A 27129-nucleotide genomic window follows, 5' to 3' on the forward strand; every position below is an offset into this window, starting at 1 on the left:
GCTCCTGTAGCAAGCTGTCCTGAAATGAACAATCGCCCAGTTCAAGAAAATGTGCGGCCCTGCTTACGGTGTCCTAATCGGTACGAGTATCGACAATGCAATACCCCTTCTGTTCTTCGGAATATCCAATTAGGCGAAGTTTACGAGCCTTCCCATTGATGAATTTTCCACGTTTTTCGTCTGGTACGTGTAGGGGAAAATGGGGCAAGATGGCCATCCTAAGCGGTAACCCTTGTAAAATAGTGACACTTCTTCAAATTCTGCTGATTTGTCCATGAAACACCTTTAAGGTGACCCGTTTTTGACATAAGTATCAATAAACACTTATTAATAACGTTTCAGTATCTTATGAAAAGGTTTTGAAAAAGGTGTTTTTATGATGCCTGTATTTACCATATGGGGCAATATGATCACTCCCTCGGGGCAAGACGAGCATGGACCAAAAACTATATCAAAAGTGTGCTAAATTTATTTATAATAGGGGACACATTTCTTGCACTTCTACACGGATATAAATTTCATCCATTTGCTTCAAAAATATACATGTTTATTTTCAAAATGGTAATATGTTTGAATCAAACATAATTATTTTTAAAACCAAATTAAATTCGTGTTTGTTTTATACATACACTAGTGGATAACCCCTCGCTCGCTCTTGAAAAGTAAACAAAAACTCAAGTTCGGATCGGATCCGATCGGAATTCAGCAGAGGAGCAGGAGCAAAAGTAGAAGCATATGTTTTCTTGCTTCCAAATTAATGATAAGAATGTTTTTCAGGTACAGAATGGTAAGTAAATGAAATAGTCAAATGCTACCAGAATATGAAAATTGGTAGAATTGATAAGAAAATGTTATGAGCGGTCGAACCAAAACAATAATATCTATGTTTGCTTCAAACATTTAGCTGGTTAAAACAACTTGAAACGCACATTTAATTCAATAAAAAGTTTTCGTTCGCTTCAAATGCAACAATATGTTTGTTCCAAACAGATATATTTTTGATGCCAGAACAAACTGAATTTATGTTTGGATTTACCTAGAACATGTTTGTTTTTAACGTAGTTTTTTCTGCGTGTATGGATTATGTTCAAATGATGCTTCGTTTAAAAATGTCGTATTTCATATTGATTTCTTGACAACTGGCACTACAACAATATCAGATTTTGCCTAAAGCTAATTTTTACTGTTAAAACCATATCCTTTGTTTTAAATCATCTCTGATTCACGCAGAAACTATTTTGATCATTTTTAAAATGCATTTAAGGGTTAGGCGACTCTTAATCCTGGAGATGACCTTGTTCCTATACAGTTGGCAATACCGCCCCAGGCCGACGTGTATCCAAAAATGTATATCCTATCGAACCTAATTACTGTGAATCTCCTCAAATTATTATTGTATATAGGCTATAGTTATATAAAAGCTTTGGTAAATATCAATTTGTCCTGAAAAATGAGTAATTTAGGCTTTAATTGTTAAATTATGTAATTAGAGAATTATAAGAAAATTCGAATTTCAACTGAACCATCTTCAAATCAATATTTCAAGAACAAGTGGGGTTGTCAAAGTGCATTTTTCAGTTGTATAGCCCTTTTACATTATTGTTATCCATCCCTTGTAATAATAATGTGAATATAATGCTCACTTAAGGCATAATTAACGTTGTCTTGCCCCATATGGCCATCTTACCCCACTTTCCCCTACGTAAGCATAACATCCATAAACACGGAGTTATCCCAGCTCAGGCTTTCGTCCGCACCATTTTTCGAAGGGAGTAAAATCCACCGCACGATAGGAAAGCCTATTCTGCAGGAACGCCGCTGCAATCACCGCTTCTTCCCAGTAACGCTTGAGAAGATCGGCATCCAGAAGCATTGTCCACGCCATCTCTTGCAGCGACCTGTTTTACCTTTCCGCAACCTCGTTTTGTTGTGGGGTGGATGCTGTAGAGTGTATAAAAATGAGTTTTAATCCCCTCCTCTGCGAAGAATGAGCGTAATTCCTAGTTACGATATTCACCGACACCGTCAGACCGGATGATCTTCGGTTTGCGGCTGAACAAATTTCGATCAAAACCAACATATTCGTTAATCTTACCTGGAGCTTCCGACTTCTTGGCGAGTGAATGGACGACCGTGTAACGACTGAAGTCGTCTATCATCGTCATGATGAATCTCTTACCGCCCGGCGTTGTTGTCTTCATAGGTCCACTAGGTATGTGTGAACCAAATCTAACGTCTGTTACCGCATAAATGTCATCAACTATCTAGAACATTCATGCGCCACAACCTGTTCAGTAGCACCACTTGTGTCGTGATTGTGTATTTTTCATGGTATGCACATGACAATAACTTGTCCCAGTACCCTTTTGGCTCTCTTCCAAACAAATCCCAATTGTAGCCAGTAGCCCTAGCCTTCTGATCAGCCGTTTTACGCTGGTCAGTTGGATGCTGTGGCTTTCGGTCGACAATAACGTGCCAAACCTCTTCCCGCGTGAGCAGCATTTCAATGCGGAATTTTTTTTTAGAAAATTTCCTCTGGAAATTCCTTTAGGGGCTTTCCATAAACCACGTAGACCGAATTTTTACATTTTCAAACCCCTTTTCCCCTAGTAGACTTTCGTAGAATTTTCCGAAATTTAACAATTTAAAACAAAATCAAAGCTTCGTCTATGTCTGTTGGATTTGATTCCTCCTAGAGGCTGTGCGTCACCGTCGCCGAGACTTTTGCATCGGCGCGCCACTGTTAAAAATCTGTCAAGCATCGAACCTATAAGTCTCCAAATTTGAAGAAAACCGAAGAATTTTCAGGATTTCGAAAAAAATTGAGTTGAAATTCAGAGAATGTCAATTTTACATTCCAACAGGTTTTTAGTTGGAATTTCGTAGAAATTTCCAAAGAACTCTCCATGAAATTTCCGATGCTTTTCTTGAATATCTCATGCAATATCCCGTTGAATCCCAACATCCGGTGAAATCCCAAGAATTTCCATATTAATTCCAAAAGTTTTTCCGTTAAAATTCCGAGCAATTTTCCGTGGAAATTTAGTTTTAACTCCCGAGGTAATTTAAAGATTACACAAACATTCTTCGAGGTTGTCGAGGAATTCGTCTACCGTGGACCCCCGGTAATATGACCGCTTTTAATCTGAACACTTTTTAATTTGAACCCCGTTGGTTTGAACACCGTTCAAATTAAAAATGGTTCAAACGTCATTTAGCACGTGGAATCGAGAGAAGAAAAATGAAACATCTTGAAACGGAACGCAGAATCAAAACAAACCAGCAAAGAGAGCGGCCAGAAACCAGTTTTTCTAATGCAAATAGAGTAACCAGAAGTTCAAATTAAAAATGAACCCCGTTAATTTGAATGAGGTACCGTTCAAATTATCGGGGGTCCACGGTACCTCGGATCCTTGCTAACGGCTGATAACAATGTCAGTCGTGAAATAGGAAGGCGCATCATCTGTGGAAGTCGGGCCTACTACGGGCTCCAGAAGAAACTGCGGTCAAAAAAGATTCGCCACCGCACCAAATGTGTCATGTACAAGACGCTAATAAGACCGGTTGTCCTCTACGGACATGAAACATGGACAATGCTCGAGGAGGACTTGTAAGCACTCGGAGTATTCGAGAGACGGGTGCTTAGGACCATCTTTGGCGGTGTGCAAGAAGACGGTGCCGCCACGAAGAATGAACCATGAGCTCGCCCAGCTCTACGGCGAACCCAGTATCCAGAAGGTAGCTAAAGCCGGAAGGGTACGATGGGCAGGGCATGTTGCAAGAATGCCGGACAGCAACCCTGCAAAGATGGTGTTCGCTTCCGATCCGGCAGGTACGAGACGACGTGGAGCGCAGCGAGCGAGATGGGCAGACCAGGTGCAGAACGACTTGACGAGCGTGGGGCGTATCCGAGGATGGAGAGATGCGGCCTCGAACCGTGTATTGTGGCGTCAAATTGTTGATTCAGTGTTATCTGTTTAGATGTAGACTAAATAAATGAATGAACGAACATTCTGAAATAAACCGGTGCCAGCGAAAGTGGTACATAAACCATTTTTGTCAATTTTGAGTTTTTTACACCAACGGCTTCTATTTGCAAAGATCTAGTAATACTGTAATACTGTATTACTGACAACGTTTCTCGGTTTTTGTCTCCTTTTGTTCCCATTAATAGTGGTACATGTGCAATTTGCTCCAACAAACTTGAAATTTGTCATAAACTTTGCTTATTTTTCACTACTATCTTTAGGCACATCAGTCATAATATGTTGGTACGGTTTAGTTGCAAAAATTGCAAATATGAATTTGTTATTCGATGTTTTTGGGAAAATGCGTCTCCTGAAAAATTTACTCAATGTAACATGTACCACTTTCGATGGCACCGGTTCAAATATTTCCCGTGGCACGTTTTTTAAATTTCTTTTGCCACTTTAAAGCAACTTCCTGAGGAAATTTGAAAAAAATAAAAATCCTATCCTAAATCCTATATTTTTAGATAATTTTCGGTGAAAATCAAGGAGAATTTTCAGTTGAAATGTTAGTGAGTTTCTCGTAAAAAAATCGTATAAATTTTTATGAAAATTACCAAAGCTTTTTTACAGAAATTGCAAAAAAAGTGTTTTCAAAGACTTTTTTGTGGGAAATTTAAATAATTCCAAATAGTTCCGAAGAATTTGCAATAGTACCCCCGAAATCGCCATAAAATTCAAGAAGAGTTTCCCATGGGCATCTCAAAGAATTTTGCTTATATGTCCAAAGAATTTCCGAAATAAGAAAAACTTTCCGGTAACTTCCCAGAAAATCTCCAGTATAAATTCTGAAGGGTTTCTCGCGGAAATTTCGGAGAACTTCCCTTAAAAGTTCCAAAGAATGTCTTTTGGAAATTCCAAAGACTTTTGTTTAATATTGCAAAATGCTTTCTTTGGAAGCTTCCAAAGAAGTTAATGCTGAAAATCAAAGGATATTCTAGTAAAATCTGCAATAAAATCCATTTGGAAATTTTGAAAAACTTTCGAATTTTTTTTTATAGTTTACTTTAAAGAAATTTTCTGCTCAACACAGAAGAATTTCATGGTGAAATCCATGATAGTTTTAAGCCGTAGTTCAGACTATTACTTCTGTGAGATTCAATAGATTTTTCTGAAGAAATTCAAGAGATTATTTCGGTAAAGTCTTGCAAAAAAAAACAAGAAAAACCTAAAAGCTGTTGTATAAATTGTTTTCCAAAAAATAAAAAGTCTACGTAGACTTTTGGTATACCCCCACTCCCCCTTTGTATACTAACGTAGACTTTTTCTAAACCCCCTCCCCCTCCTCAAGAGTCTACTTGGTTTATGGACGGCCCCTTAGCAACTCTTCCAGAAATTCCTGTAGATCTTCGAAAATTCCTTTAAAAATTCCTCCAAATTAAAACTTGTTCCGGAATTATTCCTGCAGGAATTATGTATGGTTTACTGAAGGAATTTCCTAAGGACTTTCTGGAGGAAGTTCCAAAGGAATTTCTGAAAAATTAGAAGGCCTTTCCAAAGGGTTGTCTGAAGGAATCCCTGGATGTATGTCCAAATTAATTCCTGGTGGCCTTTCTAAAGAGATTTTCGAAGAAATTCCTGGAGCAATTTCAGAAGGAATAACCGAAAGTTAACCTAAAAAGATTTTCGAATAAAATTTTTAAATGAATTTTTGAAAGAATATCCAAAGGAATTTTGAAGGGAATTTACGAAGAAATTTTTATTGGATTTTCCAAACAAATTGCTATTGGAATTTAAATAGAAATTCCCATATTTCTCCAAGAATTTCTCCGGACAGTAGTAAAACAAACTCAGTTTTGACTTTAGAATCAAGACTACATGCTAATAAGAACTCCAAAAATATCGAGATTGCGGATATTCGGATATTCTCAATAATTCCTTGGGAATTAATAATTTAAATAATTCCCTAGAAAATATATTCAGGAATTAATTCGGTAAGTCAACAAGAAACTCATTCTAGTATACCTTCAAAAATTTCGGGAACTCCGACAGGAACTCTTTCAAAAAACCTCCACAAATGAAAACAAGTTTTATTTTTTAATTTCCCTCAGGAATTGCTTCGGCACTACCTAGGACCTTAGGAAATTTCTTAAGCAATTCTTCTGGAAATTGCTTCAAAAATTCTTCTAAGATTAATTCTTACAATTCCATCAGGAATTCTTTCAGAAATTCTTTTTGGAATACTTTTAAAAATTTCTACCCATGTAGATGGGTACACTTCCCCACAGTTGTAATGGATTTGACGCGCCTTTCCTCAAAGAAGCCATACTTTGAAAAGCTCAAAAAGGATTGCGAATGTAATTATAAGTCTGTTGGATTACACTGTTGAAAAGAGATTCTCACTATCCCGCGGGCTTTGCGTAAGTGTCGCTGCTTACGCGCCCGTCATTTTCGTTTTTTACCCTTCATACAACAGTGCAGGATGGTAATTAAATTCGACTGTACTCTTGAGTGGAGCCATATGTAGAGCAACACTCATGCCAATATGGTGGATAGCTACGTACATACATACTTTTAAAAATTTCTACAAAATTCCTTCGAAAATTATTTTAACAATTCCACTGGAAGTTTTCCAGGTATTCCATTCCCTCGAAAATTCATCTGGTAATTCTTTCGGAATTTCCTCCGCCATTTCCTTCCACCATTCTAGGACGATCTCAGATATAATTTCCGAAGGAAGTCCTAAAGGAATTACCAACATTTTTAAATTTATTAAAGAATTTCTTTAGACATTCCTCCAGGAATTCCTTCGGAATTTTCTCCAGGGATTCCTTCAGAAAATCCTCCAGAAATTGCAACGGAGATCGATCCAGAAATTCCTCAAGATTCTAACAATTTTATTCAGGACTCCAGGACTTCCTTCGAAATTTCTTTCGAGAAAACCAAAACAATTATTTGGGAATTGTTTATCAAAATAAAGTCTTACGAATCTATTTGTTAGTCTGTTGGATTACTCTGTTGAAAAGAAATTTCCTCTATCCTGCGGGCTTCGCGTAAGTGTCTCTGCTCTGCCTCAGAAAATCATCTAGTAATTCCTTCGTAATTTTTTCCGCCATTTTCCTTCCGAAATTCTAGGACGTATTTTCGGATAGGGGCCGTCCACAAAGTACGTCACGCCTCTAGGGGGGAGGGGGGGTTCTGAGCAGCGTGACGGTCCATACAAAAATTTTAGGGGATTCTTACAAAAAACGTGACGAAGGGGGGAGGGGGGGTTGAAAATCGCAATTTTTTGCGTGACGTACTCTATGGATCTTCCCATATCTCCGTACGAAATCAAAGAAGTTTCTTTGGGAATTGTTTATCAAAATAAATCGAAAATTTATTCAGTACAATTCTGGCAATTTAAGTACAAGGAGGAGTGAAGGAAACGTTCAATTTGGTTGGTCGCATGCCCCATCGTGCTCCAGCTCCAGAAGCCAAGTTACCATTTTTGGAGGAAGGGGGAGGAGGGGGTTCCAAATCCAACATTTATAGTGTTGACTTGCCGCCGCGTGTATAAGCACTAGACTTATTAAGATAGTTTATATTCAAACCTCTAAAAAGATGATGAACCACCCAATGCGACCCAATGTAAATAAATACTAAGGTATGGAAATCCATATATTGTGTGCGTGCCTTTTGTGTATGGCGAAAAAGCTGATTGAAGTTATTCCGCATGAAGTTACATATGTGATTAGAAGTCCATCGCTACGCTCATTGATTTGTAGGTCTGTATCCAAGAAGTTCTTGGATGACGTAACATTTAGCATATCTGCTAAAGGTATTATAATAGCTATTTTATGAATACCTGATAGGTTCCTTGGTTTTTTTTACAAGGAAGAATGCATTTACACACTAACCCAGCACATATGCTTAGTAGTTACCAAGCTACCACACGGAAGTGTACTGGAGTGTCGGACTCGACCGTACTGGTAATACCGACTAAACTCCCTTGGCCTCCGCCATCGTTTCCCCCAGGAATTACCTCCCAGTACTACTTCTGGGGGACGTTGCCTTGGTTCGGCAGATGCAAACGCACTGCATACAGTGATTTTTGTGTTGACCAATCATCGGCGTGAAATACGAAATGCGGCGGCGTGGAGCCAACCGGCGTATGGCGCGCCGCCGATACCTTGACCGTCGGCGTACGTCAAAAAGTATCGGCGGCGGCGTGGCGCGGCGGCGCACAGGTCTACGACCAGCAGTTAAAGCAAGAGAGCTGTAATTGCCAAAAATCAATGTAAAGTCTCGAAGTGTTGTTTGCACTTTTTGCCTTTCTCGTACAACAAAGTTGTACCGAAAGGCTATCATTTCACTCCAAAATCAAACTTTTTATAGAAGTTATTTATCAATCGACTCAGCTCGTCGAGTTGAACAAATGTCTGTCTGTCCGTGTGTGTGTGTGTGAATGTGCACACGAAAACCGAAAAACATTAGCAACTTTTTCATATCGTAATTCTTAACCGATTTTCTCGCAACAAGTTACATTCGTTGTTGATCACTATTGAATTTAAAAACGATTGACCATTGCGTTCAAAACTTATTAAGAAAATGGAATCGAATTATATAAGCGCCATATCAGGTTGGTGTCTTGGCTAAATGCAAGAAAGACCAAGATACCACTATCACCACTCGGTGAATTAAGTTGGGGTTTTCTTATTTGTCACATGACAGTCTTAAAAACCTCCGCATATCGTTAAGCTCCATTCTTTCCTGCGCCTTAGTCAGTGTTGCCACTTATTTTTCAAATCTCACCTTCATTTTCAGGCGTAAAAATCTTTTTCACCTTTATTTGTGAGCAAAAATTCTTGAAAAAAATCTTTATGTACTGAAAGCTGAAGCGCATGCCATCGTTCGTCATTTCGTCCGTCAAATTTCAAGTTGATTGGCGAACGTGTCTTTGTGCTCCAGGCTTAATCCCTCAGTACAATGTTTGTCATGACGACAAGTATTTGTCAAGTCAGCCTGGAAGCCATGTCGATTGCTAATCGATTGCTAATGATAGATGTCCGGATAAACTTGACAAATATTTATCAATGTGACAAACAGTGGACTGCGGGCTAACTTGAATAGGTGCTTAATAGCTGAAATATTCACTTTTTTAAAAATATACAAATGTTTTTAAATCTGTTGGGTTTTTTAGAAGCAGGTAGATATTTGTAATGAGAGTATATTTTGAAACGAGTTTCGATGTATTTTTGTACCATCCCATTTATTGCAAATCAAGGTGATCAAAAGTTATAAACCTTTCAGGTTTGTAGTGTGAATATTTTGACTTTTTGCATTTTGAATTGAATTGCAACGTTAAAGCCATCTTGGCAACTCCTGTCTTTTTAACATAACATTTTTTAACGCAAAATAGCATTAATCGTGTTGGTATATATATTTAGTCGGTTACTAACCAAAGTTTTAATAAAGTTATTCGGCCAAAACAGCCTTTTGACAGCTGCTGCTGAATGAGGGATGAGATAGAAATGTTGATGAACTTTCTTAATAATGGAAATGCCAGCTTTCCTTCTCGCCGTTTACCGCCCAGCGATGTCTCGCAACTTTTCGTCGTATCGGCTTGCTCTTCGATCTGATTAGTTTTGCAAAGATTTGCACCCCTGAGCTCCCGCAAAAGTTTGGAATCTTCTTCAGGATCGAACTGAGACTGGTAATGTTCTCCAAATTCTTTGGATCGATGAGTCAAGCTGTCTTAAGAATGGGATCATTTAAGAGTTTGATTGTTTGTTTCACCAGCTCCACATAGAAATTACATGCGAGAGAATAGAAAGTTACATTCAGCGGTTAATCAAGAGGTCCTGCCAGATTATCTGCCGCTAGCCCTACGTAGGTCTTCATTTTCTCGTGAAGATGTTGTTCAAAGTTTTGAAAGCCATTTGTCTATTATATTTTTAAGAAATTCATCTTTCTAGATGTTGGAAAGGATAATCAGATAAAGCGATTTAATTTTACTGTACATGTTCGTATACTCAGGGCTTTTCGATTGGAAAATACGATTGACTTTATTAACAAACAGTAGGTCATCCCGAGTAGAAGAAAATATCTGAATAATATCAAATGTTGATAAGATAGTAAAATGAGATATGAACATGATTGATATAAGAGATAAAAGATCAAACGACAATATCAATATTTTGCATGAAAATATCATGAGGAGATCAATTTATGCTATTTATAATAAGAGATCAGTATCATGTGCCATTAGTTTCTTCTTATCCATAGCATATGATTATATTAAATATATTAAATGATATTTCGGTGCAAATTTTTGATATTGTTGCCTGTTCTTTTATCTCTTATATCAATCAAGTCTATATCATGTTTTTTTATTCTGTTCATGACTTCTACCAGGGATGGGATCGTAGAGGTGACGACGGTGGCGCTGGGCAGTTCAATAATTGTCACAGTTCGAATAGAACGTAAAGTACATGATAAGCTTTGAAAAACGATCGGAATGTTGATCGACTCGACTACTGAGTAAAGCGATAGCCATCTGGTAGCTGACGGATTTTACTGAGTGAAAACTGCCTTATCGGTCATGATATCGGATTAAAGTATCGGCCAAAAATGAGAAAAAAAAACAGAACACTAAATTTCAAAACGCACAAAAATCTTGAAAAATCTTATTTCTTCAAAAGAATCTTTAATCTTTATATAAAGATATCTTTATCAAAAAATATTAAAAAATCTCTATAAATAAGATATGTAAATCTTTATATGTGACAACACTGGCCTTAGTTATAACTTGTTCTTTCTTCCTGGTAGTTTTTCGGCTGCTATTGCTTCCGGCTTCTGGCGACGTTCTTCTAAGCTGTCAATCTCCCACACTCCACATCGAACCAACCCGTCCTGGGTCACCTATGTGCAGTGTCTATAATTTCCCGTGCTGTCCTGCTCACCGATCCATGAATCGACTCCCATAGATCGATAATGTTGTCGTCAACGTGGATAACAGTTATTCGTTCGTCGATCTTGTGGTGGTACTCAGCCGATACTTCTTCCGCCGCTGGATATTGTAACCCATCAATGCTTGAATTCTACTGTGAACATTTGAGTCGATGTTCTGACCTCTGACCTAGTATGACCATAAACGACAACGTATTATGATCTTCCTAACTTAACATTAATGTCCACAATTAATTCGTAATTCAAAGCTACACTGTTACCAGTTATTTTGCACGCTTCATTTTTAGATGTATTCTCTTTTACACTCACTTTTTCTTCTATACTAACACAATTCTTATTCTTTGGTTTCCACTGTATCTTATGTTACATCACTTCTGCAATCTTATGCCTAACGATCTCTCTCGGTGTGGTAAAAACTTTCGTAACCAACGCGTTCTCTCTTTATCACAAACAAAATTTCCTAACGATATAAGTCTTGGCAGCAACACTTAGCGATGACGGTGGCTCCCACAGCGGTGGTGGTGGCTCAAATGAAGTCCGTGACAACGAGGAGGAAGCCGTTGCCTATTCGTGGTCGTTGTTCCATGTGGTGTTCATTACTGCCACGCTGTACGTGATGATGACGTTGACCAACTGGTACCAGTAAGTTTTTTTTTGCTGTGGCTCCTCAATCTCTCGGAACGAAACTAAACGAACTTTCCTTTCAGGCCCAACTCATCGCTGGATACGCTCAACGCCAATGCTGCTTCAATGTGGGTCAAGATCATATCCAGTTGGTTCTGCCTGGGATTGTACGCCTGGACCTTGCTGGCTCCGATGGTCCTCACCGATCGCGAGTTCAACTAAATTACCCGCGGAGTGATTCGCCATAACTTTTAACCCAAATAGAAAATTTCCAACAATGCGAAAAGCTTTCCAAAGTCGTCGATGTTGAATTTCTGAATAGAAAGTAGGACTAGAAGGTTGATTATTTTTACTTTTAAATGAGATGGATGTGATATGGCAAGACTCATTATTTGAAAGATGGAATCGAATGAAATGAAACCCAAGTTTGCAAACTAGCGATTGGTAGATCTTAATTTTACCTTTATTATTATAACTAACTATACATAAATTACTCTCAACATATATCTGACTCAATCAGAATTAGAAGATACCATATTTTGCTCCAAACCAACATTAGGAAATAATAAAATTTCTTCAATTGATTGACTACCAACATTATAATCTATTTCCTTTTCGCTGCCAGCAAAATGCGTTCTATTGTCTTATCACGGCCCAGAATCTCCATCATTTCCGCCACTCCGGGCCCTTCCGTGAGACCACTTAGGCAGTTTCGCAACGACTTCATCAATTGTTCGAACACAAGATGGTTGCGTTCGGCAAATGCTCTCAAAAATATGCTAAGTTCGGTTTTAGTGAATGTGGTTTCCTCTTCTGATGCCAGATTTTGTGCCAGAACCTTGAGAACATCTGCAAAACAGTGGAAAATACTAAAATTTACAATTCAACCAAAACCTAACTCACACTCACCACTATCGATAGTTTTGTCTTTGGAAGTCTTTGGTAGTACCCATAGGAACGAAAGTTTTCCCTTCACCAGGTCCTGCAGAGCGTCTATCCGTGAGACAGCCCACTCCAGAACCTCTTGAACGTGTTTCTCGTCCAAATCCAGTCCCTTCTTATTGTCAGGAAACTCAGCCTGCACCATTCGTATCACTTCCTTCACCAGAGCATTCGCTTTTTCTTCTGAATGCCTCAGCTGATATTCAATCTCTTCTCGATTGCACTGCTTTAGTAGGTCCGGATTCAGTCGACTAGAATGTGCGTTGATTTTATTCAAGTCGAAGTGCCTTATTAAATCATGCATTTGCGGTCCAATGACATCCACGAGTTCTCTCTCGAAGCCACCTCCACTTTGTGTTATAAAGTTGAGCAACGCTTGCGGAAATATGCCCATTCTGCGGTAGTGATCCAGCTGCACATCTCCTTGTCGTTTACTGAGTTTTGAACCATTCGGATTCATCACCAGAGGAAGGTGAGCATATTGCGGCGGTTTCCAACCGAAAGCATGAAACATCTGAATATGCTTCGGTGTGGAAATTTGCCACTCTACACCCCGCAACACGTGCGTTATCCTCATGTAGTGATCGTCCACGACATTGGCAAAATGGTACGTAGGATATCCATCTGATTTGATGATGACAGGATCGCCTTCGTTCTGAGCTAGAAAGTAAACTATTTTTCCGTAAATCATATCCTGAAACTCATCGGCTTTAGAATCCAGCTTGAATCGAATACAAAATTTATCGTTCTTAGCCAGTCGTTCGGCAACCTGCACCGGTGTCAAATGTCTACATTTATTGTCATACTTGGGAATCTGCCGCAGTCTGACCGCTTCCTTCCGCAGCAACTCCAATCGGCGCTCCGAACAGAAACAGTAGTAAGCTCTCCCGTCTTCCATCAGTTTCTTCACCTCTTGCTTGTAAATATCATAGCGCTTACTTTGTACGTACGGTCCATATGGACCCTCATTCCAGGGACTCTCATCCGGTACAATACCAGCCCACTTCAAGTCATCGTATAGCCGATCAGTAGCTCCCTCGACCAAACGCTCTTGATCGGTATCCTCAATGCGCAAAATGAACTTACCTCCTCGTGATTTGGCGTAAAGGTAGTTGAACAGCGCTGTCCTCAATCCACCCAGATGCATGAAACCTACAATAAGGATCAATTTTACAATTCTAAACGCCGTCAAGCTTAGTAAAACACGACGAACCGGTTGGACTAGGAGCGAAACGCACTCGAACTGAGTCATTCGGTGGCTCCGGAACATTGTCACATAATCGGCGGGCACTGTTTATTCGTACGGATGTACGTATGATCCATGAATTATACAACGTTCTTTGTCCACTTTTGCATAGAAAATTCATCTTACGATCAAAATCATCGGGATTTTGTAATTTTCAAACACAAAATAATAATATTAAAGAATCTCTTGTCTATTTCGGAAATTTTCTTTAAAAGTAAAGAAACGAACGTATCGAGCTGACGTTTATCAAAAATAAACATTGGTTGTCGATCCCTCGTATTATTTTGAATATTTCCACACTTGCCCTTGCAGCACACGGAGAAACACGTTTACTCATTAATGGGTACTTTTTCTTTTCTATCTCTTTCTCTCTGCTGAAAATTTTACCCATTTTGGGAGAATAAGTGGATCTACTCATTTAAATGAGTAAATCCACTTATTCTCCTAAAATGGGTGATTTTTTCAGCAGAGAGAAAGAGATAGCAGAGATAAAGTACCCATTAATGAGTAAACGATTTTTACCGGGCAGTGCATTGTGCAGGATACACACGAGCACTACACTCAGAAATAAATTTATACTAAATAGCTTAAAAGTCATTCTAAGGTGCCTGCCAGAGTAAAGGCCACCTCACACCTCGGGAAAATTTTCCAGCGGATTTTGAGCCCCGTGTATTTTAAATGGGGCCGGGATTTTGATTTTCCGTGTCCAAATTCCGAAAACATCGCATATGCAAAAATGCATGGGGAAAAAATCCGCGAACCAAATTCCCGAGGTGTGAGGCTACCTTAAACGCGACGAGCGATGCGACGCGACGCGACTCACGTAAAAGAATAACAATCATTATCAACAGGCTGTCAAATTGCACTGTCGCGTCGCGTCGCATCGCACGTCGCGTTTACTCTGGCTTCACCCTAAGGGGCAAGCCAGAGTAGACGCGACGAGCGATGCGACGCGACGCGACACACGTAAAAGAATAACAATCATTATCAACAGGCTGTCAAATTGCACTGTCGCGTCGCGTCGCATCGCACGTCGCGTTTACTCTGGCGGGCACCTAAGGGTGAAGCCAGAGTAAACGCGACGTGCGATGCGACGCGACGCGACAGTGCAATTGGGTTGTTGAGCAGAGAAAAAAATGAGGTTTTTTACAGAGTCTATTATATAGAGTTGCGCAAAGAGGATCTTCTTACTCTTATTCTGAATGATGCTTTTGTTATTATGTTGAAAACTTTCATTTTTGTTCAACCCTTCAAGTGACTTCACGGGAGTGATCACTTCTAAAGCTTTTTAATTCAATAACCAAAGTCACCTACAGAGTGCAAACACGTGAGTTTCTTGATGCAACTTTATTGGGGGGTGTATTGAAGTTTTTCTGAAGCTGTTTCTAGAACAAATCTAATACATTTCAATGCATGATTTTTAATTCGCCATAATAATCATCAGGCGATAACAATACTTCCGCCTTACCAACAATCATTTGTTTACTTTGCTCGATAGGTAGACGGTTTGACAGTTCAATAGGTAGATTTGGCTTCACTCTTTGCGTAACTCTATATATAATAGACTCTGGTTTTTTATAGTTTAACATAAAGAGCATGCTTTTCTGATCTCCAACATATTTTTATTTTGCTTGTAAACCTTTTATTTTCATTTTTGTATAGCAAACAATAAGCCATTTTAATCGATAGAATGACACTAACATTCATAGAATGACAGTTGGCCCATGCAGCATAAGAACAAATTTTTAGTCCCATATAAATTTAAAATTTAAATTAAAAATTGTTCCGGGGCTCCAAAAATTCTGAAAAATTGAGGATAGGCTCATTTTTTTATGCAGATTTAGAATATGTAAAAACATATATACCCCTAAACAACCCAATTTGACAGCCTGTTGATAATGATTGTTATTCTTTTACATGAGTCGCGTCGCGTCGCATCGCTCGTCGCGTTTACTCTGGCAGGCACCTAAGGCTTTGGTCCGATTCGCGAGAGAGAACACAGAGAACCAACAGATGATGTTTGGGACTAACATCATCCTCAATGTGTAAGAACTGGTGACCCAAATATTAAGCAACACCAGCGTCGGCCGTGTCCGAATGCAGGTCAATTAGAAATGGGTACACAGCAAAAACAGTTGTTGAATATTACATTCGAAACAGATGCACATAGGCTATTCCGTCATTGCTGTGATATTACACTCTTTCGATGTACATGGCAATTTGTGAGTAACAGCGCCGGTGTATTTTTGTCATGGTGTAATTCTGATCGATGACGTAATTCGACCGCAACGTACAGATATGTACAGTGTAAAATGGTTCGACGTATAAGGCATTCTTCTCATTTTGGTTTTTTCAATCATTTTTGCGTTAGCTTTTTAAAGGATTTGTAAGTTTAATAATCTTCGTAAAAATATACATATTATTTCTTCGCCAAATCGGTAGCTTAGCGCAGATCCTTATTTTTCCTATTTTTTGGTTCCTTCAGTAGGTAGCATGCACCGTTTGTAACCCGGCGATAACAGCAGCACGAGATATCGACATTCGTAGGCGCTTCAAAGCCGCTGAAAAAAATGAAATGTTTAGTGTACTATTGGTACCTATAGGTCTGGTATGCGGGTAATACTAATGACACACTGGTGGTATAAGTACCGTGGTACAAGAATCTTGAAATGAGTGAGAGATGAGAATTTCAAAATAAAATTCTTGGAATGTCGTAGTAATTCAGTCATTTCACATGAACTCTCGGTAATCTGACGAATTTCTAAGCAATCCTTCTGGAAATACTAAGAGAAATTTTTCGGAGATTCCGAAGGGAATCCTTCGGAAATTCCAACAGAAATTCTTCGGAGATTCTGACAGGAATCCTTAGAGGATTCTGACAGGAATCCTTAGAGGATTCCGACGGCCTTCTGGGATTCAGACGGAAATTCTTCGGAGATTCCAATGGTAATGTTTCGGGAATATCAACGGAAATCCTTCGAGGGATACGACTAGAATGAGTATAATTTTTTCGAGGATTCTGGCGGGATTTCTTAAAGGATTCCGACAGAAATTTTTCGAAGATAACGCCGAGAATGCTTCGGGGATCCCGACGAGGATATTTCATGGATTTCGTCGGGAATCCTTCAGGGTGAATTCCCAAGGGATTCCAAAGGAAATTCTTCGAGAATTCCGAAGACAATCCTTTGGGGATTCTAAATGGAATTGTTACCGGTTACCGATGTGAATCCTTAAAAATATTGAGGATTTCTATGGGAATCCTTGGGGGGTTTTAACTAGAATCCTTTGGAGATTCCGACGGGAATCTTTTGATAATTGTTACGGGAATCCTACGACAAGAATCTACGACAAGGAATTCCGACGGGTATTTTTTCCAGTCCCACGAGTCCCAAGAGTCCCACGTGAGTCCTTCAGATATTTCGACATGCATGCTTCGAGGATTCCGACAGAAATCCTTCAGGGATTACGACGAGAATTTTTCGGGGGTCCCAACGGGAATTATTCGGGGATACCGATGGAAATCCTTCGGTGATTGCGACGGAAATCCTTTGAAGATTTTAAAGCCTTTTTTGGGGGATTCCGACGGTAATCCTTCTAAAATTCCGACGGGAATCCTTCGGAAAGGACAAAGGTAACCCTTTGGAGATTCTCACAGAAATCCTTTGGATATTTCGACATGAATCTTTCGAGGATTCCGACGGGAATCCTTCAAGGATTCCGACGATAATCTTTCGAGGATCCTGTTCGGAGTTTTTCGGGGATTCTGACGGGAGATTTCGACGAGAATTCCAAAGGGAATCTATCGAGGATTGCAAAAAAAATCCTTAGAAGATTTCAAAGGTAATCCCAACAAGGATTTCGAAGGAAAGCTTTAAGGATTCCAAAAAGTATATTTCAAGGATTCCAAGGGAACTTTTCAAAGATTCCAAAGAGAAGGGAATCATTCAGGGATTCCAAAGGGGATCGATCGGGGGTATCAAAGGGAATCCTTTAGGAATTCCAAAGATATTCCTTCAGGGTCACGAGGGATTCTCGTATATTGGGGATTCCGACGGGAATTCTTTAATGATTGCGACGGGATATCCAAAGGGAATCGAGTATGTCAAATGGAATTCTTTGAGGATTTCAAAGGGAATTCTTTGGGGATTCCAACAGGAATTCTTTGGGGATTCCAACAGGAATTCTTTGGGGACTACGACGATGCGCGATGCGCGCGCAATACGTGGTCGATTGGCCAACTAATAAATTATTATTTATTAATTATTACTGCAGTAAATAACTGTACGATGGAATATTATCAAATCTATTTGTCTGTGCTTCGGCTATTCCGGAGATTCTAAAGGGAAACCTTTGAGGATTCCTAAGAGAATCTTTCATGCATTCCAAGGGAGATCGTTCGGGGATTCCGACGGAAATCCTTCGTGGGTTACGAGGAGAATCCTACTAACACTTCTACGGGCGTCCTTTGGGGATTCCAAAAAGAACACTTTCGGGGATTCCGACGGGAATCCTTCGGAGAATCCGACGAGAATCCTTCGGGATTCCGATGGGAATCCTTCGGGGATCCCAAAGTAATCCCTCGAGGATTCCGACTGAAATGTTTCGGGGATGTCGACGGGAATCCTTCGGGACATTCTACAGGAATCCTTCTGAGATTCAGACGGGAGTCCTTCAAGGTTTCCGACAGAAATCCTTCAAAGACGGGCATCTATGAAAGATTCGCGTCGGAATCCTCGAAGGATTTCCTTGAGAATTCCCGACGCAATTTCCGAAGGATTCCTGATGGAATCAATGAAGAATCCCCATCGCTATCTCCGAAGGATTTCGCCGCCTCCAAAAATATAGCCATTCGTAGCACCTACTTCCAACACAGCCTTCCGTATAGGTACACCTGGAGATCACCACTGCAGACAGAATCACGAATCGACGACTGATTAATTGATGGACGGCACTTCTCTGACGTTATCGACGTCAGTACTTATCTTGGCGCTAACATCGACTTTGACCACTATCAGGTAATGGTATGTTTGGTACCGACGGCCGCCTCGGTACGACCTAGAACGACTGAAGCAACCTGATGTCGCTACTGCATACGCGCAGCATCTCGAGGCAGCGTTGCCGGAAGAGGATGAGCTCGATGGGGCCCCTTTTGAGGACTGCTGAAGTAAAGTTAAAGCAGCCATTAACGACGCAGCAGAGTGCAACGTCGGGACAGAACGATTGGTTTGACGAAGAGTGCAGACAGATTCTGGAGGAGAAGGACGCCGTGCGTGCGGTCGCGCTGCAGCAAGGGACCCGGCAGAATGTGGAACTCTATATAAGGAAACGAAGACAGCCCAAGTAACCAAAAGTTCCGTTAAGAGTGCGTTTTTCGCTTAATCAGTTTCACTGAGCTGCTTAAGTGAAAAACGTACTCTTAAAAAAAATTGGTTACTTGGGAGTAAGACCCGCCTCTTTCAGGAGAAGATACGCCGCCTGGAGGAAGCGGAGTGCGAGGAGATGGAACAGCTGTGCCGTCATCAAGAAACACGCAAGTTCATACATAAGCTCAACACATCCTGCAAAGGCTTCGTGCCGCGAGCTAAGATGTGCAGGGATAAGGATGGGAGCATCTTAACGAACGAACGTGTGGTGATCGAAAGGTGGGAGCAGTACTACGAGGAACACCTGAATGGCGCTGAGAGACCGGGCGGAGAAGGTCGAGAAAGCGAAGGAGATGACTATACGTCAGTTCAGCGGACGATGGAAGCCAACCAGCCCCCACTGTGAGGGAAGTTAAGGATGCCATCCAACACCTACGGACCAATAAAGCAGCTGGTAAGGATGGTATAGGAGCTGAGCTCATCAAGATGAGTCCGGAAAAGTCTGCACAAATTGATAGTCAGAAAAACTGAACAGATACCGGAGGAGTGGAAAGAAGGGGTTATATGCCCCATCTACAAGAGAGGCGACAAGCTGGAGTGTGAGAACTTTCGAGCGATCATCATCCTTAATGCCGCCTACAAAGTGATATCTCAGATTATCTTCCTTCGTCTATCACCAATAGTGAACGAGTTTGTGGGAAGTTATTAAGCCGGCTTCGTTGACGGCCGATCGATAACGGACCAGATCTTTACTGTACGGCTACATATTCGTTTCCAATCCCCGAACAACTTTGTAGAAAACGGCAATTTTCTAAATCCCCCAGATCCCAAGATATCGAAGAACTGATATCTCATATGCAATAGCACCTACTTGCGAATGAATTTTAAATTATTCTGTTTTTCAACATATTGTTTTCCAGTCCTTGAACAATTTTGTTGAAGACGGCAATTTTCTAAATATCACAGATCCCGAAATATCGAGCTAAACTGTTCTCTCATATACACTAGCGTCACCTTATGGCTTAATTCTGAACTTAACAGTTTCCCAACATATTGTTTTCAATTGCTCAAACAACTTTATAAAAGATACCAACTTTCCAAAACCAATAGATCTCCAAATATATCGAACCAAACTGATCTCTCATATACAGTAGCGCCACCTTGCGGATGAATTCTAAACTAATTAGCTTCTCAACTTATTGATTGCCAATCCTCGAACAACTTTGTAGAAGACGACAACTTTTTAAATCCCACAGATCCCGAGATATCGAAGAACTGATCTCTCATATACAGTAACGCCTCCTTGCGGATGAATGATAAATTATTCAGTTTCTCAACATATTGGTTCTCTGTACTCGAACAACGTTGTGGAAAACGCCAAATTACTAAATCCCACATCCAGATCTCGAGATATCGAACTAAACTGATCTCTCATATACACTAGCGTCGCCTTACGGCTCAAATCTGAACTAAACAGTTTTTCAACATATGGGTTTCCAATGCTCGAACAACTTTATAGAAAATGGCAACTTTCCAAAACTAAATATCAAACCAAACTGATCTCTCATATACAGTAGCGCCACATTGCGGATAAATTTCAAACTAATTAGCTTCTCAACATATTGGATTCCAATCCTCGAACAACTTTGTAGAAGACGGCAACTTTCTAATTCCCACAGATCCCGAGATATCTAACCCAACTAATAACTCATATACACTAGCGCCACTTTACGGCTGAATTCTGAACCTAACAATTTCTCGCCTGTCTTGGCACGGTGGTTTCCATACCACTAACCAAGCCGTCCACAACCAGGGCGTTAGGCAAGAAGATTCACGCTTCGATTGTGTGCTGTTCAATAGATGGTCTTCCTTTTTCCCTTTCACCCTCTATCGCTTCATACTTGTTCGCGCCATAGCAAACGGCTTTCAATCTGATGATTTTCAATTATGTTTCGATTATCTACTCCCTCATACTTTGAGTAGAAATGACCGATAAAGTCGATAAACAAATCATTCACCACAATTACGGTCGTAAAATCTGTTTCAATTCTTAACAATTTCTCAACATATTGGTTTGCAATCCTTGAACAAATTTGTCTTATAAGAAACATTGCGCCATTTATTGTGAAGATGGACTATTTTCACCGGTGTTCCGTTGGTTCTGGATCTTCCAGAAGACCAGCCAGCATAAGATCCATTGGACAAATGTCCTCAATGAGAGAATATATCCCCTTTATTATTTTCCCGAAAAAATCTTGTTGATATCATTTGAATTGGTTTCATTATAACGGATTTTAGGACTCTTGTACTTTTTACAACACGCGAGTTCTCGTTTTATGAAAGTTAAAGCGAGTTGCGGAAGGTTAATCCGGAAAAATCCGAATTAGCGAGATCCGGACTAACGAGTCGTCTGATTAGCGAGGTCCGGATAAGCGGGGGGATACTGTAAAATATTAAAAATTATACCATGGGGCTAACACGATAATACTTTTATGCCCAGGGAAGTCGAGACAATTTTCAATCCGAAAATTACCTAGGCCGGCACCGGGAATCGAACCCAGCCACCCTCAGCATGGTTTTGCTTTGTAGCCGCGGGTCTTACTGCACGGCTAGGGAGAGCCCGTAAAGCTTCCTTTCGGATTCCCTGAAGAATCCTGTGTCTGAATCACCCAAGGATCATCGTCGGTATCCATTACATACATATATTTTGACATGAATGATTCGAGGATTCCAACGGGAATTCTTCGAGGATTTCATTAAGAATTCTTTGAGGATTCCGATGGGAAACCCTTCGAAGATTACGACAGAAATGCTTTGGGAATCCCGACGAGAATCTTTCGGGAAGATTCAAAATGGAATCCTTCGAGGATTCCAAATGAAATCCTTCGAGTTTCTGCTAGAGTAATAAAGAAAAGCGTGTTACTTAGTCAACGGTTCACACCAAAAGAAGAACGAGCTTCTGCTCGCACTGTTTAATTCCAATCTTAACAATATAATACACTAGCAGACCCGACGAACTTCGTTTCGCCTAAAATTGATATATTCTCTGATTAGTTTTCGAATTATGAAGAAATTAGTATTCCATTTGTATGGGAGCCCCCCTTTCCAAAGGAGGGAGGGGTCTCGAACCATCTTAAGAACCTTCCCCGGCCCCAAAAACTTCAGCGTACACTCAGTAGTTTCCAAGTCTATAAAGTTCAGACAGACAGAAATTCATTTTTATGTATATATTTAGATTGAATATATTCAGCGCCTATGATTATTCATTAGAGTGGCATACACCACAGGCAAAGGCAACCCTTGGAGGACACTAAAGGGAATCCTTCGGGGATTAATACGGGAAACCTTTGGGAAATATTTCGGAGATTCCGACGGTAATCTTCCGGATATTTTGACATGAATCCTCTGAGGATTCCGACAGGAATCGTCGCAATCCCTGAAGAATTCTTGTATGAATCCCCAAAGGATTCCTGTCTGAATCACCGAAGGATCATCGTCGGAATCCATTACAGATTCTCTTGTGAATTTCCTTAGGAATTCGCAAAAGATTCCCGTTGGAATCGCCAAAGGATTCCCGTCGAAATCTCCGAAGGATTCCCATCGGAATATCCGAAAGATTCCCGTCGGAATCCCTGAAGGATTCCCAGCGGAATCTCCGAAGGAGTCTTTTCGGGAACCCGTATGGATTCACTTCGAAATTCTGGAAGGATTCTCCTAGAAATCCCGGATGGATTCACTTGGATTCCCGAAAGTATTCCCTTTGGAATCCCGGGAGGATTCACTTCATCCCCATTCCGGAAGCATTCGTATCAGAATGCGGAAAGGATTTCCGTTGAAATGCAAAAAGTGTTCATCTCGAAATGCGGAAAGAGTTCCCAGACTCCGGGAAGGATTCCCGTCGGAATACGGGGAAGGATTCACGATGGAATGCGGGAAGAATTCCTGACGGAATGCGGAAAGGATTTCTCGTCGAAATACGGGAATTATTCTCATCGGAATGCTGGGAGGATTTCCGACGGGATATGGAAATTTCCCGACGGAATGCTGGAACGATTCACGACGTAATGGGCGAAGGATTCCTGTCGGAATGCGCCGTGGATTCCCGTCGGATTGCGGGAAGGATCCATTCCAGTATCTCGGAAGGATTCGTTCCGGTATCCCGGAGACATTCGTTTCGGGATCCCGGAAGGCTTCCCTTCGGAATCCAATATAAATCTATTTGTGATCCGGGAATCTAGAACCTTATAGAAACAGTGTAATATGTATGGTTTTTGTTTGTGGATTAGGAATCGATACCAATAAACAAACTTACGCTGCTAAACACCTGGAGTACTCAAACGAATACAAACTCAAAATTTCCCTAAACATCCCAGAAGGACTTCTAGCGGAATTTCCGAATGATTCATTTTACAATCTTATAAGGATTTGCATGGAAATCCCAGAAAGATTCGCTGTTGCTTAAAAAAACACTATGAAGGCCCAAAAGATTTCCTTAGGAATTTTTGAAAGATTCACTTCGGTTTGCCTTTGGTATCCCAGAAAAACTTTTTTCTTCAGAGTTCCAGACGAATTCTCTTTACAAGCTCAAAGGCATTCATGTCATATAATAATACATAGAATCCAACACACGCAACTGTGAAAACTTAAATACTATAACGATTAAAACATCCAAAAATACCCTACACAATGAGCCAGAAGGATCCCTATTGTAATCTCAAAATATTTCGCTTTGGAATCTCAGAAGAATTCCTGAAGCATTCCTTTTGAAATCCCATAAGCATTTGCTTTGAAATCTCAAAAAGATTCGCGTAAAAATTTCAATAAGGATTCACATCGAGAGTTTAAAAGGATACGCTTTTTAATCCAAAGAGACTCGCTGATGAATCCCAGAAAGATTCGCTTAGGAATCATAGAAGAATTCGATTAGGAATCCCAGATGGATTTGCTTGTAAAACTCAGAAAGATTCCTTTAGAAATGTAACAAGTGGTTCCATCGGAATCTTTAAAAGATTCCCTTCGAAATTTTAGATGGATTTTCTTCGGATCATCACTATTCACTAATTGACGATTTATTGTTGATTCCTGTTTGTTGAATTCATTCAATTGCTAATTATTCGTTTAAGAAATTTTGTAATTTGCATTGTTTGTTGTTTAAGGAATTTTACTCAAAACCAAACTTACGCTTAGTAGTTTAGTAACAACTGGATATGCGATAACCTATAATTTAGAGGCTAGTTAAGACTTAAGAGCAACTCTCTAAAGTATAACGCATGGTAACGAATATTTTCAATTGGATTAGAAGCACTAGGAACTCAATAGTATGAATAATGATAAAAAATTATACCAACCTTGTCATCGCTGAGGAACTTCTGGTGCGCTGAGTATGATTGGTTGTGGTGGAGCTCATATGGTGGTACTGCCCCTGTTGTTTCATTACTTGGCCTGGACCATTTTTGACGGATGATGACGGTGATAACGAACTGGACCATTTTTACGGCATTCCACATGCGGACCATTCCGTCTGAACCAGCAGCCGATGGAATGTTGGAAATTTTCGTGGCACAAGTTTTACCTCGAGTTTTACGACGTACGCTAGATCCCTCAAAGTGAGCTCAGATCACACAGCGAGCTCGTACATCCGAACACAATTTGTGTCACCTAAAACCTCGCCTAAAACAAAAGCTACGATGTGAATCTGTTCGAAAACAAGAATGACGATCAATAATCACCAGCAGCATCGAGATACTTACCATCTGGGCTGAAAAATTCCATGAATCGACTGTCGATAGTCGGTGAAGATTCGGGAAAATTCGACCCCATTTTCATTCCATATCCGTCAACTAAAACCGTGTGTTCATGTTTCACGAGCCGGTATCCAGATCCAGGTAGGTGTATTTCCCGCCACGCTTCAAATCGGACATAATACATAGCACGGCAAGTGGTCTATCGAATGCCAAGCCCGCATTGCCGTCCCGATACAGTTTTCAACATTTGGAGCTTTTGTCTGGAAAACGAACAGAATGTATTATTTATTACCCGAATTCTTTAAAATTAGTTCAATAAATTACTTACCGTTTCAACTAGGTAGCCGTAATGAATTTTCTTTCACTAAATACATCGATTTTTCTAAAATTATTTCGCGATTGAAACCAAGATTGAAACTAATAAAAATGGCAGTCCACAAAACATCATCACAAAATGAGCAGTGTTGCCGAGACTCAATATTGTATTCAATTTGAACGTAACACCACATTCAAACTGTGTAATTTTACATTTCTTGTTTGGACTAACTGATGTGCATCTGTTTCAGTGTAATATTCAATATTTTGGAATACGAATAATACACTGCAGCAACGTAATAGGAAAATATAATTTTGAACTTGTGTAATTTCAAAGCAGTGTAATATTCCATCCGAATATATACAAATATGCATTTGAAAATCGCTTTTACATCTGATTTTCAGTACGTCTGTTATATTACATCGATGCATATTACAATATTTTTTGCTGTGTAGGAGCATGTTGACGTGATACTCGCTTTGATGGAAGCCGACGAGTCATCTGCACTTCCACGAGAAATCACTGGGATGTTGGATACATGAGGAAGGAATTGTAGCCTGGTTCGTTTTGGTAAACGGTTTGGCGTGTATAGCGTGTAGTTTAATGAAGTTTAAACAAAACCACAATCGAGCGCGCACTAATGAATCTACTTATCAACCACACGATAGCAGAACAAAATATTTCGATGATCGCGCAATCGCTCTGCGTACTAATACAAACACGATGAAACACGCACTCAATTTTATTTGTTAATTAATTTAATTACCCGCACAACGCAGAGCCAAATATGTCAATGGCCGCGCAATCGTTCTGCATATTCAAGGAAACAAGATCGAACGCGCACTAATATTTCATTTGCTAATTAATTTATTTACCCATACAAAGCAGATTAAAATATTTTGAAGATCGCGTGATCGTTCTGTATTTGTTAATTCCTAATTCACTCATTCGCACAACGTAGAACAAAACATTGTTCGAAATAATCTGAAAATAGAAAATGTGTGAAACAATCACCCTAGTCCTGTTAATAGATGATTGAAACGAATCTTATCCTCATTTGATTTATAAAATTGCATTTTTTTTTTGTAGGGTAAAGTGTCCAATAGTGGACCCCCAACCAATAGTGGACCCACCAGCCATTTTTGCATTATTACAGCACAATGCAAACATTTTGCTATGAAATTCCACCGGGAGAACCTACCTTATAGTCCTATGATTTGATTACATGCATTGGAAATGCTCATGCGCTCAAAACTCTCGACGGTGTACAACACGCGTCGAAGTCGGACGCCGCGGCTTAACATTGGGCGGCTACAAGACGGTAGACTAGCCCAAGAATACGCACAGCAGCTGGAAGTGGCACTTCCAACGGAAGAGCAGCTAGGCGCAGCGTCTCTTGAAGATGGCTGGAGAGATATTCGATCCGCCATTTGTAGCACCGCAACCGCTGCACTTGGCACGGTGCCCCCGGATCAGAGAAACGACTGGTATGACGGCGAATGTGAGCAGTTAGTGGAAGAGAAGAATGCAGCATGGGCGAGATTGCTGCAACACTGCACGAGGGCGAATGAGGCACGATATAAACAGGCGCGGAACAGACAAAACTCGATTTTCCGGAGGAAAAAGCGCCAGCAGGAAGATCGAGACCGTGAAGAAACGGAGCAACTGTACCGCGCTAATAACACACGAAAGTTCTATGAGAAGTTAAACCGTTCACGTAAGGGCCACGTGCCAGCCTGATATGTGTAAGGACATAAACGGGAACCCTCTTACGAACGAGCGTGAGGTGATCCAAAGGTGGCGGCAGCACTATACGAAGAACACCTGAATGGCGATGTGGCAGACGAAGATGGTGGTATGGTGATGGACCTGGGAGAACGCGCGCAGGACATAATTCTACCGGCTCCGGATCTCCAGGAAATCCAGGAGGAGATTGGCCGGCTGAAGAACAACAAAGCCCCTGGGGTTGACCAAC

At 40.4% G+C, this 27129-nt stretch overlaps 2 protein-coding genes and 1 long non-coding RNA gene across 4 annotated transcripts in view; 1 reads left to right on the forward strand and 2 right to left on the reverse strand.

The window, feature by feature from the left end:
- The window catches only part of LOC134224878 (serine incorporator 1), a 35962-nt gene extending 23824 nt beyond the window's left edge, over nucleotides 1-12138 (forward strand). The window contains exons 3-4 of one of the 2 annotated variants that reach the window (XM_062704514.1): nucleotides 11393-11561; nucleotides 11627-12138. In XM_062704514.1, the coding sequence (XP_062560498.1) occupies nucleotides 11393-11561; nucleotides 11627-11765 (308 nt within the window). In that variant the 3' untranslated portion in view covers nucleotides 11766-12138. The remainder of the gene's footprint in view (nucleotides 1-11392; nucleotides 11562-11626) is intronic. The other variant, XM_062704515.1, reaches the window with a different exon arrangement.
- LOC134224877 (probable glutamate--tRNA ligase, mitochondrial) lies at nucleotides 11970-13991 on the reverse strand. The gene is made up of 3 exons (XM_062704513.1): nucleotides 13699-13991; nucleotides 12453-13637; nucleotides 11970-12392 (listed from the first exon to the last, which is right to left on the reverse strand). Exons 1-3 carry the CDS (start codon nucleotides 13850-13852, stop codon nucleotides 12148-12150), a joined length of 1584 nt encoding a protein of 527 aa, XP_062560497.1. The 5' UTR covers nucleotides 13853-13991; the 3' UTR covers nucleotides 11970-12147.
- Nucleotides 13992-16109: 2118 nt separating this feature from the next.
- Nucleotides 16110-25269, reverse strand: LOC134225219 (uncharacterized). The gene is made up of 4 exons (XR_009983196.1): nucleotides 25167-25269; nucleotides 24845-25098; nucleotides 24443-24764; nucleotides 16110-16292 (listed from the first exon to the last, which is right to left on the reverse strand). It is a non-coding gene; the product is annotated as an uncharacterized LOC134225219 (long non-coding RNA).
- Between the last annotated feature and the right edge of the window lie 1860 nt (nucleotides 25270-27129).

This window comes from Armigeres subalbatus, chromosome 3 (genome assembly GCF_024139115.2).
Source record: "Armigeres subalbatus isolate Guangzhou_Male chromosome 3, GZ_Asu_2, whole genome shotgun sequence".
NCBI lineage: Eukaryota > Metazoa > Arthropoda > Insecta > Diptera > Culicidae > Armigeres > Armigeres subalbatus.

Excerpts from the sequence above, each read along its gene's own strand:
- LOC134224877 (XM_062704513.1), bottom strand. The coding sequence starts at position 13,852 with ATGAATTTTCTATGCAAAAGTGGACAAAGAACGTTGTATAATTCATGG. Across the intron at positions 13,638-13,698 it reads TTTCGCTCCTAGTCCAACCG|GTTTCATGCATCTGGGTGGA; the intron begins GTTCGTCGTGTT and ends TCCTTATTGTAG. Across the intron at positions 12,393-12,452 it reads AGACAAAACTATCGATAGTG|ATGTTCTCAAGGTTCTGGCA; the intron begins GTGAGTGTGAGT and ends ACTGTTTTGCAG.